The sequence below is a fragment of the Delphinapterus leucas genome, unplaced genomic scaffold (genome assembly GCF_059928025.1).
Source record: "Delphinapterus leucas isolate spDelLeu-1000000601 "Yukka" unplaced genomic scaffold, BTC_Dleu_Yukka2 spDelLeu_asBTCV2_sq25, whole genome shotgun sequence".
Classification (NCBI taxonomy): Eukaryota; Metazoa; Chordata; class Mammalia; order Artiodactyla; family Monodontidae; genus Delphinapterus; species Delphinapterus leucas.
In genome coordinates this window covers 10,938,144-10,952,943 of record NW_028322234.1, presented here as the reverse complement: position 1 = coordinate 10,952,943, position 14,800 = coordinate 10,938,144, and the positions used below count along the sequence as shown (strand labels likewise).

General features: G+C 42.7%; 1 protein-coding gene across 1 annotated transcript in view; it reads left to right on the top strand.

Moving 5' to 3' along the window:
- Window positions 1-14,800, top strand: part of ADGRE2 (adhesion G protein-coupled receptor E2) — a 29,406-nt gene that overhangs the window by 3,457 nt on the left and 11,149 nt on the right. The window contains 6 exon segments of the mRNA XM_089905889.1: window positions 9,532-9,603; window positions 9,606-9,638; window positions 9,828-10,048; window positions 10,232-10,411; window positions 13,108-13,305; window positions 13,584-13,819. Coding sequence (XP_089762015.1) covers window positions 9,532-9,603; window positions 9,606-9,638; window positions 9,828-10,048; window positions 10,232-10,411; window positions 13,108-13,305; window positions 13,584-13,819 — 940 coding nt within the window.

Below are 14,800 nucleotides of genomic sequence, written 5' to 3'. Positions count from 1 at the left end.
CTTCACTCAGTATGAGAATCTCTAGGTCCATCCATGTTGCTGCAATTTTTGCCTGAGGTTTTTTTTTGTTTGTTTAAATTGAGATTAGGAGGTGGACTAGTGTGAGATTTTGCACATAAAGGCAGAGGCTACCAAGGATTTAATCTCTTACCAGCACCAAAGAAGTAAGCACTCAGGGCTTCTTGTCATCTTGTACAGATGTGGGGCACCAGGAGAAGGAAGGATGAGGCTTTAAAAGTTTTCAGCAGTCAAACATAAAAAAACGGAGTCAGACTTCTAAATTCTCATCTGGCATGCAAAGAGCTTAGAAGGGGACATTCCTATAATCCTCACCAGAAAAAAGCAAACAAACTTAAAATTAACAACTCAGATCTATCAAACCATTAGTCACAGGGCTGACTGCTGTCTCCAAAATTGGAGAGACAGTAAAATAGCAATTTTGAAATATGCCCATAATATTCTGCTCTTAACAATGCCTGTCCTCAAAAGATTCTGTTTTATCAGTGCCTAACTGACATGGTGGGAGGGTGAAGTAGGAGATAGATGGGCCCCTGGGCCAGACAGCTGGTGTTTGTCAAGTGAAGCAAAACTGAAGTTTTGTCCTCAGCCAGACAAGAATGATGCCCGTTTCCCTTCCTCCACTGGTATGGAGGGAATGAACTAGCAGTGGGGAGTGTGTTGCAGCAAAAATAGAAATGAAGTTTTCCCTCTCCTGAGAACAAGGAAAGTAAAGGGAACAGTGATCAGGCTAGAGAAGAAACCAACATGTCTGAAAGAGTTAATCACTTCTAGCTATATTTTAACTGGTACTAATCTGTAGTGTCTGTAACTAGATTAGTCCTTCACAAAGCTAACCTATCACTACCTGACACTATGTGAATTACATCCTGCACCTATCACCCCCTAACTCTGTGTGATGTAAATTACATCCTGCACCTGGTGTTTAAGCTCCCTGCACTCCCTTGTTACAAGTCACCCCTTGTCGCTCTTTGCATTTCAGAAAGAAGGGCACAGGCCAATAAACCAGAGACAAACAGGCCCAGTTACTGGCCGCGCCGCCTGACGCCAGCTGTGACTGTTTTGAAATAATGCAAGAAGAAGAAAAATGCAAGACCTTCATGACTTGGATCCTTATCATACACCCCCGGACTTCGAGCCCCACCTATAAGATCTCCTCTGACTCCTCGGGAAGTGAAGGCACAGTTCTTGAGGCGCTAGCCTGCTGTGTTTTCCCCTTTGCCTGGCAAAGAATTAAAAACTATCTTTCTTTTCCTCCAAAGACTCTGTCTCCATATTCCTGTTCAGCATCAGTGCACAGACAGCCAAGATTTTTTGGCAACAGGGGAAATTGCTAACTTGAGTCCCCTCTAGCCTTTCTGCCTGACCTAAGCTGAGGGAGAGAGAGACCTCAGAAAGACTTGTGAGGTTGAGAGTTTTGTTTTGTTTAAACCCCAATAGCAAACACGTGGCGTGTTTTCCGAAACCACTTCACCAGCTCTCCAATTCCAACTGAGTGTCTTACAACTCAATTCTACCACTAACCAAAGTTAACATCAGATTCCACAGTTGAAGGGCCCAGTCCTGTTGTTGGGGGAACCACTGACCGTAACTGCCCACCCTGGCCAGACACGATAGTAACCACTTGAATGAGTTATCTTACAACAGGAGGTGCTGGTAAGGAATGCAGAATTAACAAGCTACCACCAACCGTAAGCATTCAAGAAAGGTCAAAAGGAGAGAAGAGATGTCAGTCTGTATATCTTACCAACCTCCCAGAATCCTTCTCCATCTTGGCTGAGCGATGGGCGTGCCACCAGGAAGGACCCTGAGTCAGAATGATCGGCCAGAGACAACCCAGAAACGAACCCCATTACTATAAAATGTGAGACTTTGAGCCATGTGGCAGAGCAGTTCTTCTGGGTTCCCTTACCCTGCTGCTCTCCAGCTGGGCGCCCCTTCCCAGTGAAATCTCTCGCTTTGTCAGCATGTGTGCCTCCTTGGACAATTCATTTCTGAGTGTTAGACAAGAGCCCATTCTCAGGCCCTGGAAGGGGTTCCCCTTCCTGCAACACCACAAGACTGCCCCCATGTCAGATGCCAGCTACAAATGCAAGGCCCAGGCCACACACGTTTCTGGATGGCTGACTACAAATTCGGAAGTTCCCTATAACCCCTCATGTCTGTTAATTTGATAGAACGACTATTAGAACTAAGAAAAATGCTTTACTTATTATTATCAGTTTATTTGAAAAGATACAAGTCAGGAACAGCCAAATGGACAGGGTGCACAGAGCAAAGTAGGCAAACAGGGGTAGGAAGGTTCCATGCCCTCTCCTGGCATGACAGCCTCCCAGCACAGTGATGTGTTCACCAACTCAGATATCTCTGAATCCCGAAGTTTAGGGGTTTTGATGGAGTTTTCAACACTGGGGGCTTGAGGGTGGGCTGGGCTGAAAGTTCTAAGCCTCTAATCATAGCTTTGTTCTTCCTGGTAACCATCCCCCATCATGAAATCATCTATGGGTCTGGAAACAGTTGCCTCATTAGAACATAAGATGCTACTATCACCCTTATCACATGGGAAATTCCAAGGGCTTTAGGAGGTCTTTGTTAAGAACCATGGACAAAGGCCAAATATCCTTCTTATACCACAGAAGTTCACAGTCCATGGTCACATACTGAGACCCAATCATGGGACTATAAAACATTTCCTTTCCACCCTCAACGTACCACCACATCAAGAAGACACCTAATAATAGTATAAAACACTGACAGAACTGTATGTTTCAGAACTCATTTACAAGTCTCTATAGTACTCCTAAAGATGACATGGGAGACAAAAGCAAGGACACCTGAAGATATTTTAGCCTCTGACAGCCACAGCAAATAATAAGTCCAAACCCTAGTCAGATAAACCTAAAATCTCATACTACAGGCCTAAAAACCTCAGTTCCTTTTCACGGTACGTCATGTCTGGTATTCAACAAAAGATTAAAAGGCACAATAAAAGACTTAAAAAACACATCTCCTAAAAAAATAACAAAAAGGGGGGAGAGAGAAAAAAAACCACCCCAACACATCTCTGGGATTAGGACAAGCAAAAGAACCTGATTCAGATGTAGCAGATATGCTGGAATTATCAGACCAGTAATTTAAAGCAACCATGATTCATATGCTAAGTGCTCTAGTGGAAATAATGGATGACCTGCAAGAACAGATAGGTAACATGTGCAGAGCTGGAAACTCTAAAAAAGAACCAAAGGGAAATCAAAGAAATTTTTTTTAAAAAGCAAAAGAACAGAACAAAAGTAAAGAATTCCTTTTTGGGGGACCTTATCATTAGAGTGGAAATGTGTGAGAAAAAAGAGTCGGCAACCTTGAGGAGCTGTCACTAGAACCTTCTGAACTGAAATGCAAAGATAAGAAAAGGGTAATAAGACAGAACAGAAATCCAAGAGCTTTGGGACAATTAAAAAAGGTGTAACATATACAACATGGGAATACATGAAGGAGAAGAAATAAACAGGATACATAAAATAATAATGAGATTTTCCCCCAAATTAATAATGGATACCAAAATACAGATGTAGGCAGCTCAGAGGTCACCAAACAGGATAAAAACCCTAAAAATGCACACCTAGAAATATATATTCAAACTCAAGAAAAATCAAAAACAAAAAAAATCTTGAAAGAAGTCGGGGAAAAAAAACCTTAGTTACAGAGAAACAAGGATAAGAAGTAAATTGGACTTTTCTTTTCAGAAACCATGCAAGCAGGAAGAGAGTTTTGTGAAACACAGCATTGAAAGAGAAACCTGCCAACTAGAATTTTGTGTCAAGCAAAATTATCTTTCAAGTGGGGGAGAAATAAAGACTTCCAAAGAAATGGAGGGAATTTGTCACCAAAATCCCTGCTTTGCAAAAAAATTTAAAAGAAATTCATCAGGAAGAAGGTAAATGATAAAGATTAAGTGTTAGAGAAGGAACAAATGAAGGTAATAATAAAATCATTTGTTTTTGTTATTCTTAATCTGACATAACATTTTGTTGAAAATAATAATAGCAGCAACATATTCAGTAATTATAGCTTTTGGATGAGTGAAATGAATGACAGAAATGTTACAAGGGGCAAGGGAGAGAATTTGCACATCCAGTGAAATGCTATGGTATTACTTCAGAGAGGAGTTGGGTTAGTTGTAAATGTATACTACAAACTCAAGGGCAATGACCAAAAATGTAAAAAAAAAAAAAAAAGTTATAATGATATGCTAAGAGAAGAGGAAAAATGGAATCAAGTAAAATGTCCCCTAAAAGGTAGAGAAGACAGAAGAGAAGTGGAAGACAAAAAAGAAACAAAGAACAAGGGCAACAAATAAAAAATGTTAAAATATGGTAGGTATTAATCCAGCTATATCAATAATCACTTTAAACATCAGTGGTCTAAATACAATAAGTGAAACCAAAAAAACCTGTCACAGTAGATTAAAAAACAAAACAAAACTGGGCTTCCCTGGTGGCGCAGTGGTTAAGAATCCACCTGCCAATGCAGGGGACATGGGTTCCAGCCCTGGTCCGGGAAGATCCTACAAGTCATGGAGCAGCTAAGCCCGTGCACCACAACTACTGAGCCTGCGCTCTAGAGCCCGTGAGCCACAACTGCTGAAGTCCACGTGCCCTAAAGCCAGTGCTCCGCAGCAAGAGAAGCCACCGCAATGAGAAGCTCATGCACCGCAACTAAGAGTAGCCCCCACTCACCGCAACTAGAGAAAGCCTGTATGCAGCAAAGAAGACCCAACGCAGCCAAAAATAAATAAATAAAAAAGAATACCAAGGGGGTCAGCATGGATGAGTGGCTGAAAGGCTGGTACCAGGAAGTCAAGAGGACTCACACCAACCAGGGCTTGAAGTCCAAAAAAGGGCTGCAGACCCTACTAATTGCTCACTGAATCCATCAGGAGCCTTGCACACCAGCTGCTTGGGATACTCTGCCTGCAGACACTTCCAACTGGCCATGGGCACACCCAATGCTCCATATACGTCAACCCCCACCCTATGTCTGGTTCCTCACATGACCCCCAGATGAGGAGCGCAAGACTGCACAGTAAGCACACACATGTAGCTCATAAGCACACACATGACTAGGTGGGATTGGGAAGACATACAGACCTGAGCATTTCAGGGGAAGCAAACACAGCACCCAGCCTGGATGTGAGGGATCAAGGAAAGGCATAGAATCTTAAGAATTCTGTCCAAAAGAGGGAACAAGAGGCATGAAGTGGGCATCCACAGAAAAAGCCTGAGAGAAGCTCAGAATATCCATCTGGGTTGAATGGTAAAGGTGTTTCTATCCCAAAGCCAGTCAGCAAAAACTGGAGGAGGTGACTGTTTCTTCAAATGCAAAGACAGCAACACAACACTTCATGAAAAATGAAGAAGGAAAAAAAAAAGAAGATTGTAAGGCATTCTGCTAGCTCAACAAGAAAAGCCACGAGTATCTATTGACTCCAGAAAATAATGATGCTGGTTTTATTTCCATGACAAGGAACTTTTGTAAACAATCATACTTGAGCACTTCTGCTCTGCAAGCCTAAGCCCTGGAATTACTGATACATTTGAAAGCACCCAAAAGTAAGCAAAAGACTTCAGAAACACCCGCTAAGGGCAGGAAAAAAGGGAAACAAATTTTAACACAGGCAATGTACTAATGTTATATTATACTTTTCTGAAATTCACCTCTTTCTTTAGTTTACAATTACTGTAAAACGGTGACTAAAAAGTGAATAAAACTTTTTAGGGTGACAAACCCATGGAGGAGCAGAAACATTTCTCAGGGGGTAGCTACACCCAAGGGCTTCCCATAGGATACAGGATGTCTGTGCCCAGCAAAGACTCTGGGGGGAGACACCCAAGGGTTTCACACAGCCTAGATACAGGTGGTTATTCTCTGCTTTCCTCTCATGGTAAAGAGAGGAAAACCAAAAACTACACCTTTAAACATGAGCCACTCATTGGCTGTGGGAAAATGACAAAATTCTGCATCCCCCTCTGCCAAAGAGTGGCTGTGGGACCCTGTGTAAGGATTTAACTTCTTGGATCCTTCAATGTTTGCTTCTAAAAAGCGAGCTTAATATTTATTGCATGTTAGGATTAAATGAGATCTGTGTAAGGTGTTTGCACAGTCCCTGATATATGGTGAGCATTAAATAATTTTTATTTCCATTAATAATACTATTGATTTTATTATTTTGTTTTGTTTTGTTTGTTTTGCGGTACGCGGGCCTCTCACTGTTGTGGCCTCTCCCGTTGCGGAGCAACAGGCTCCGGACGCGCAGGTTCAGCGGCCATGGCTCACAGGGCACAGCCGCTCCGCGGCATGGGGGATCTTCCCAGACCGGGTCACGAACCCGCGTCCCCTGCATCGGCAGGCGGACTCCCAACCACTGCGCCACCAGGGAAGCCCTGATTTTATTATTAAATAAATGAACACACAAATTTTCTGCCCTGGAAAGAAAAATACGGCGTCTGTTTGACATGCACCACGGAGGACAAATAGTTGATAATGATACTGTGAATTAGAGACGCAGTTGGCTTTGGGAAGGCGGGGAGGGACCTGGAATTTATGGATTTAATGCCAGCCCTAGGAAGAGCTAGGCTGGGGCGACAGGTTCGTGCATTTGAGACTCTGCTTCCCCAAACATTTGGAAAACTCAGGAGAAAACGGGTCCTCTTGGGGAGAAAACTGGCACAGGGGTCCCCACAGACAAAAGCTCCACCCACACTTAAAGACCAGACACAGAGTCTGAAGACTCTACCCGAGGTCAATGCACAACCTGAGGAGAGACGGGTTGCGGGTGCAGAGCTGCCCAGAGAGGTTCCGGGGCCAAAGTCACCACGCACAGTGATGGGACAGGACGCCCGAAGTCTCGGCTGCTGGCCCAGCCCCCGCGCTGAGAGCTGGAGGGGGCTTAGGTCTGAGCTGAGCCCCGGGCGGACTTCGGTCTGCAGACTCCGGAGTTGACCGCAGCAGGGTCCGGGTCCCACAGTGGCAGGTTCCGACTCAACCCCTCCTCCCTGTCCTGGGACACCTGGCCCCTCAACTCACCATTTCCTGGCTTCTGGGGTCCCCCTGGGGTCCTCCGTTCCACTCCTGCCGCCTCTGTAGTTCACAGGATCATATACGCTACAGAGAGACACCTGGCACCGGGAGAGCAGATGAAACTTGACGCCGAGCTGCTACAGGAGCCTTTAAGTGGTCGGCTAAGTGTTACCCCACCCACCTTCCCGTGCTGCGCCCCTGATTGGACAGTTCATGAGAACCCACCCCCTTTCCCTGATTGACAACAAGGCAGAAGGTCACGTGGTTGAACATAATGAGTTTCAGCCAGTGGGCTGGAACTTGCCCCCTCCAGGGAAGTTTGCTTTTAAACAAGACTTTTTCATAGGTGTTCCTAACCAATATTGTGCATAATCACACAGTGAAAGCCACAGGGCTTATGGGAAAAATGGGATTGGGTGGGGTTCAACACTCAAAACTTGTCACTGACATTTAAAAAAAAGGAATCTAAGAAAACAGCATCTTACATATATTGAATAATTAAGAAATACAAAAGCACTACAAGAAACAGAGCACTTTACCTTGAAAGAGGCCTGTCCTTTGCTTGTAGAAGTGATCATCAGGATTGACACTTGTGAGAGGTGGAAGGAGAGTTACCTAAATTCAGACAAAGTCAGAACCCAGATGGATATTGGGATCCTTCATAACACCTGAGAGGCACTGAATGCGCTGGCAGTGTCTTGAGCTGTGAGCATGTGTTTTGTGTATTTCTGAGCAGCTAGGTTCACCTGGGTGCAGTTTTCTGCAGTTAACTCCTGTTTCTCTTGTGTGCCTTGCAGATGAAATTGCACATAAGCAAACATGAAATTAACATTATGCTCAAATTGTTTCCAAATTTATCAATACCCAGAAAAATATCATGTTTTCAAAACAAGCATTATAGCAGAACTGACTGCATGTAGATGTAGATATAATTTTTTTCTGAACCATTTGAAAGTTGAAAATATCATGACACTTCACCATTAAATATTTCAGCTTGAATCACCCAGAATCAGGACATTGTCCTATGTAACCATAATACCAATACCACGCTTCAAAAGTTAAGGCTATTTTGGTATCATCTAATATTCAGTCCATATCAAACCAAGCAGAACCTGTGGGGACTTTACAGGGGACAGACCCCTGTATCCCCCACCTGATACTTATATTGTAGAAAATCTTTAGCCTCCTAGGCCTTCCCGGAGTTCCAAAGAGCAAATTTAATAAGAGAAGGGGGAGAATGCTGAAAGAAAGGAAAAGGGTCAAGCAAGACAAAATAATAATAGTTCAGCCAGAAAACAAAGCCAAGGACCTGAGTTCCTCCTCGAGGGTATATATAATAATCTGAGCTGTATCTTTGAGTTGTTTTCCTGATAATAAAACTCCCACCAGGTGGAAGAAGTTAACTGTATGCTGACCACAAACACATGGACCCCAGAGTGGCTGCAACATAGATTGGTAGTAAGTTTTGAAATGAGGAATTGTAACTCCTCCGAATTTGTTTTTCATTTTCAAGATGCTTTGCATAGCCAGGCCACTCGTAATTCCCTATGAATTTTAGGATGAGCTTTCCATTTCTGCCAAAAAATTAATTTAATGATGTCAGAATTTTGATATGGCTTGCACTGAATCTATAGACCACTTTGGGGACTACTGCCATCTTAACAATATGAACCTTAACAATATGAACTCTCCAATCCATGAACATAGGATGTCTTATGATATATTTAGGGTTTCTAATTTCTTTCAACAATCTTTTGTAGTTTTCAGTATATGTCTTGAGTTTCCTTGGATAAAATTTTTCCTAATATTTTATTGACTATTTGTGTATCCATGTTCATAACGGATATTGGTCTATGGGGTTTTTGTGATGTCTTTATCTTATTTTATTTATAGGGTAATGATGGTCTCATAGAAATATTTAGGTAGTGTTCCTTTCTCTTCTATTCTATGGAGAGGTTTACAAAGGATTAGTGTTAATTCTTCCATGAATGGCTGGGAGAATTCAACATAGAAGCCATCTGTTCTGTTCTTTTCTTTTGGGGAAGTTTTGGATACTGATTCAACCTGCTTACCTGTTACCAGATCATTCTGATTTTCCATTTTCTTAAGTCACTTTTGGTATTTTGTGTGTCTCTAGGAATTTCTCCTTTTCATCTAGGTTGCCTAACTTGTTGTGGAATAAATTTCTTATAGTGTTCTATTATAATCCTTTGTAGGTTCAAAAGATATACAGATATACCATTATTATGTGTACCAAATGTTATTATAACAAATAATACCATTATATATAATATATGTTATGTAATATATAAAGTATTTACATATTTATATAATATAGTAAAACATTTTCTTATATATACAAATAATAGTATTATGTTTACCACTGTAGGCACAATTGCTAATCTAACTTCCTTGTATAACCCCCACAACTCTTAGAACTCTCCCTGAAGGTGTTGGAGGAAGAAGACAGGAATATCACCTTCATTCAGAATCAGACACAGATGATGCTACCTGGGATACAGTGCACGAATCTAATGACTCAGGTAATGGTTGAGGCAGGGAAACGGTCCCTGAGGATTCACAGTGGGAAAAGATACACAAAGAAGTGACAAACAGAAAACTAAACTTTAAAGGGAATTGTGGGTTATGGTGGGGCCACAAGGAAAGAGTCCATCTAAAGGAGGGGTCATGTTGGGCACCCCCAAGATGTCAACCTTGCTCTTATCCTGCAGGTACTATTGTGGTGGGCCTTGTCTCCACCCCGGGGATAGGGAAGTTGTTGGATAAAGTCCCCCTGGTCCTGGATACTGAAGAACAGGCAGTTCTGCATGAGACACACAAGGGTTTGCTGCAAGAAATCTCCCACATCCTGCTGTCAGATGTTGTATCCACCTTTATCACCAGCAATAACACCCAGAACCTCAGCTCCCCAGTCACCTTTGTCTTCCAACATGTGAGTCCAGGTGGGATGGACCTGTGGGGTGGAAGACACCTGTGTCCTGGGCACAGCCTTGGGCTTCAGGGGGCTCCCCCATGGGTACATAATATCCCCAGGAAAGCCCTTCATGAGCCAGATTTGGGTCAGCATTTCTGAGTTACAGAACGACCATCTCACACCTATTTCCTGTTCCTAAAGTCAGTGATCCCTGGGCCAAGGGAGAAGATATGCTGTGTTTTCTGGGAGTGTGGCCAGAATGGAATTGGTCATTGGGCCACCAAAGGCTGCAGGATGGCCAGCACCAGAGACAACAGCACCATCTACCAATGCACCCACCCCAGCAGCTTTGCTGTCCTCAGGGCCCAATACGATGTGCAGGTGAGAGCCCTGAGAAGGGCTGCATTCAATGTCAACCGCTGTGTAACAAATTCCCCCATATGTAAAACCTGAAAGAATTATTATCTCACAGTTATTGCTGATCAGCAATCTGGCATGGTATAGCTAGGTTGTCTGCTCAGCTTCTTACAAGGCTGAAATCATTCTGTCAGCCTGGACTGCACTCTCATCTGAGGCTTGGGGTCCTCCTCTAACCTTCTGATTCTGGGTACAATTCAGTGCCTTGTGATGGTAGGACTGAGGTCTCCTTGTCTCCTATCTATCAGCAGGGGTCCAGGTTTAGCTCTCAGGGGCTACCTGAATTCCTTCGCATGTGGACCTCTCCTGGGCCCTCTCACAGTGTATCAGTGTTCCTATCTGGAGGCCAGCAAGAGAAGCTTCCTCACATCAAAACTCTCTCAAACTTTGAATCTTTTCTCCAATAAAAAGCCCAGATCTCTTAGGAGCTCACATGATTAAGGCAAGCCCATGCAGGATAAACTTTCTTAACATCAGTTAATGTGGGACATGAATTTCATTTGCAAATCCCTTCACAGCAGAACCTACATTGGCATTTGACTTCAAACCTGGAAGTGGTTATGTGTACCTCAGGGGATGGGATATGATTGCCAATTAGAATTCTGCTTACCACAGGGGTCTTCAGACCAGGGACGCACAGGGGCTGCATAAAGGAAGATTTGGTGATAGCAGATGGGGCCAAGGGAGCCAGTGAGTACAGGTGGGTCAGGAGAAATCTTTGCCTCCTCACCTGGCCAGGTGAGCCGCTTACTTTCTCTGGTTCACCAAAACCAAATACTCTCTGGTGATCTCAAGTAATGGGGAATTTACTGAAATAAAGGTGGCACTCACATGAAAGTAAGCATGGAAATGATCACAGCACCATGGTCAGACCTCATAGGAGCCCCCAGAAGTTTGAACGATACTCCGAGTCCATGTTTCCTACAGCCATGTCCCTAAATACCACAATATTCATACTTTTACTTGTATACTGCTTCCTGTTTATTGAAGAGTTCAGATAGTTGAGTTTTGAATTCCAACAGAACAAGAGAGGAAACACTGGAGATTCTCCATCTCAATCTTAGCCCCAGACACTTAGTTCCTCTTGCTTCAACAACCAAAGTTGTTAATTTCTCCTGCAAATTTCAATAGATATTTTACACATATAAATATAGTATATGTATTTCTTCTTTGGCTCTCCTTTTTTCACACAGCTGATAGATTATTCTCTTGAGTCGTCAAAGGATTCTTCATTATTTTCTGGCCAAATACATTCTGTTGTGTGAATGTGCTGTAAATTCTATATCAAGGCCTCTCATAATGGGCGTTTTTATTAGATCACTTACTAATACACATAATGTTGTAACTGTTTACACTTACCTCATTGATCTCATGTTTGAATATGCAGTTAGAATGGATACTGGGTCAAATTCACAATTGCATGTTGGTAGATATTTCCGTATTTCAACATCTTGAGGTCGCACCTGTGGACACGGACACAGGTATTATGTAAAAGTTTGTGATTCCTCACACCATTACCACAAGTTTACTAGCAAATTTTCGGATGTTTACCCATCTGAGACGTAAATATCGTATCTAGGAAAAACTGTGTGTGTTTTTTATTATTAATGGACTGTAACATCTTCATTTAGGAGCTATTAGTATTTCTGTCTCTGGAAACAATTTGTTCACATCCTTGGTATATGTTTCCACTGTCTTGTTGGTAAGTTTCTTATGGATTTGGGGGAGCTCTTAATACAGTAGGAAAATTAGTTTTATTCAATAAACCAAATATTCTCAAAATTTATAGTTCATCAAAATCATCTGGTGGCCTCAATATTTATTTTTAAACATTTTATTCCTAAACAAAATCAAACTTAGAGATATGTTGCAAAATAAAATTTGTGCTAAAAATACTCAATTGCTCTTTATCCAGATGCACCTACTTTGAATGTTTTAATCTTCATTTTCTCCTTTATCCTTTCCTCTCTTTGTCTCTCTCTCTCCACCTCTCTCCATCTCTCGATCTCTCTCCTTCCCTGACTTACACTAAAAGGGAATTGGTGAGGGTTTTTTTCCTTGTCCTCAGGGATTTTAGGATGTATTCCAAAAAGTGGCAGAAAAATATGAATTTTAACCCACCACCGTCAACAAAATGTATCAGTTTTCCTCTTTTAACCAAGGATTTAATTCTAAATCTGTAAGGATTTGTGACGAGCCAGGAACAATTATTACAGGATGAGGTGTGTGGAGTTCAGGGTCACGGTTTATACCTGGACATCATGACTCCAGGTACAGACTATGTCACACACCACCACATGATGGGGATGGAGGCTTGCTCAATATGGAACTACATGCCTATGTGACCCTCTTGTGGTGACCCATAAGCTTAGTCACGCCCAAAAGTCTAAAGGAAAATAAACCCTTGTAAGTTCCAGGGCTTGGTCTTGACTAAGGACTCTCCTGTCCCTCAATCCTTCCAGAGACAAAATTAATCATATCAGATCCCATAAAATTCTAACATTCTGAACCTGTAGAAAGTTAGCCATAAACATCACATATCTACTTGGCTCCTCCATTCCTGGTTTTTATATGCCTAAAGATAAAAACAAAAATGGTGGAAGCATCATTACCCCAGAGCAGGAAAGGGTGACTGTGATGTCCTCTCTGATGTGTCCCAGGAGGAGGATCCTGCACTGACTGTGATCACCTACATGGGGCTGAGCCTATCTCTGCTGTGCCTCCTCCTGGCAGCCCTCACCTTCCTGCTGTGCAAAGCCATCCAGAACACCAGCACTTCGCTCCACCTGCAGCTCTCACTCTGCCTCTTCCTGGCCCACCTGCTCTTCCTAACAGCCATCGATAGAACTGAGATCAAGGTACTTATACTGTCCCAAAATACCCCTGCTCTGCCCCAGGGGACGCTGAGTTCATGAAGCCATGCTACCTTGGACTCCTTAATAAAATGGCATTCCAGGTAAAGTTAGATATGTAAGTAGCCAATTTCGCATTGACTGGCACAATTAGAAGACAAATACTCCACTGACAACTCCTTCATATACGTCAGAGTTCTCCCCAGTGATGAAGTATAGAAGAGGTCCTGGGGTCATGCTACACCCTGACAATCCCTCCTGGTTACACCTTCCTCCTTCCCCAGGTGCTATGTGCCATCATCGCAGATGCCTTGCACTATCTCTACCTGGCCTCCTTCACCTGGATGCTGCTGGAAGGCCTGCACCTCTTCCTCACTGTACACAACCTGACAGTGGTCAACTACTCTAGTGTCAACAAGTTCATGAAGAAACTCACATTCCCAGTGGGCTACGGAGTCTCGGCTGTGATTGTGGCCATTTCTGCAGCATCCAGGCCCCATCTTTATGGAATACCCACCCGGTAAAAGCAAATCTCCACTGTACTTATCTTCTCCAGCATGACCATGGCCATCATAGAACCAACATAGCACTTTAGTTTTTTAAGATATATTTTTTATTGAAGTAACATTGTTTTGTAACACTATATACGTTTCATGTATACAACTTTATATTTCTACTTCTGTATACCTACAACTTGCTCACCACCAGAAATAGAGTTTCCATCCATCACCATAAAGTTGACCCACTTTACCCATTTTGCCTCCCCTCAACCATGCCCCTTCCCCTGTGACAGCCAGTACTCTGTTCTCTGTATCTACGGGGGGAGGAGGCTTGTTTGGTTTGGTTTGTTCATTTCTTTTGTTGGTTTATAGTTTGTTGTATTCCACATATGTATGAAATCAGACTGTATTTGTCTTTCTCCACCTGACTTATTTCACTTAGCACAATACCCCCAATGTCCATCCATGTTGTCACAAATGGCAAGATTTCATCAGTTTTATGGCTGGGTAGTACTCCATGGCTGGTGTGGCTGTGTGTGTGTGTGTGTGTGTGTGTGTGTGTGTGTGTGTGTGTGTGTGTATCATGCCTTCTTTATCTGTTGATGGGCACTTAGGTTGCTTCCATATCTTATCTATTGTAAATAATGCTGCAGTGAACATAAAGGTCCATATATCATTTTGAGTTAGTGTTTTTGTAGTCTTTGGATAAGTATCTAGACGTGAGATACCTGGATCAGATGGCAGTTCTATTCTTAATTTCTTTTTGAGGATCTCCATACTGTCTTCCATAGTGGCTGCACCAATTTACATCCCTACCAACAGTAATATAAGGGTTCCCTTTTCTCCACATCCTCACTGTTATTTCATGCCTTTTTGGTAAGAGCCATTCAGACAGCTGTGCTGGGATATCTCATTGTGGTTTTGATTTACATTTCCCTAACATTAGTGATGTGGAACATTCTTTCATGTGCCTGCTGGCCATCTCTATGTCTTCTTTGAAA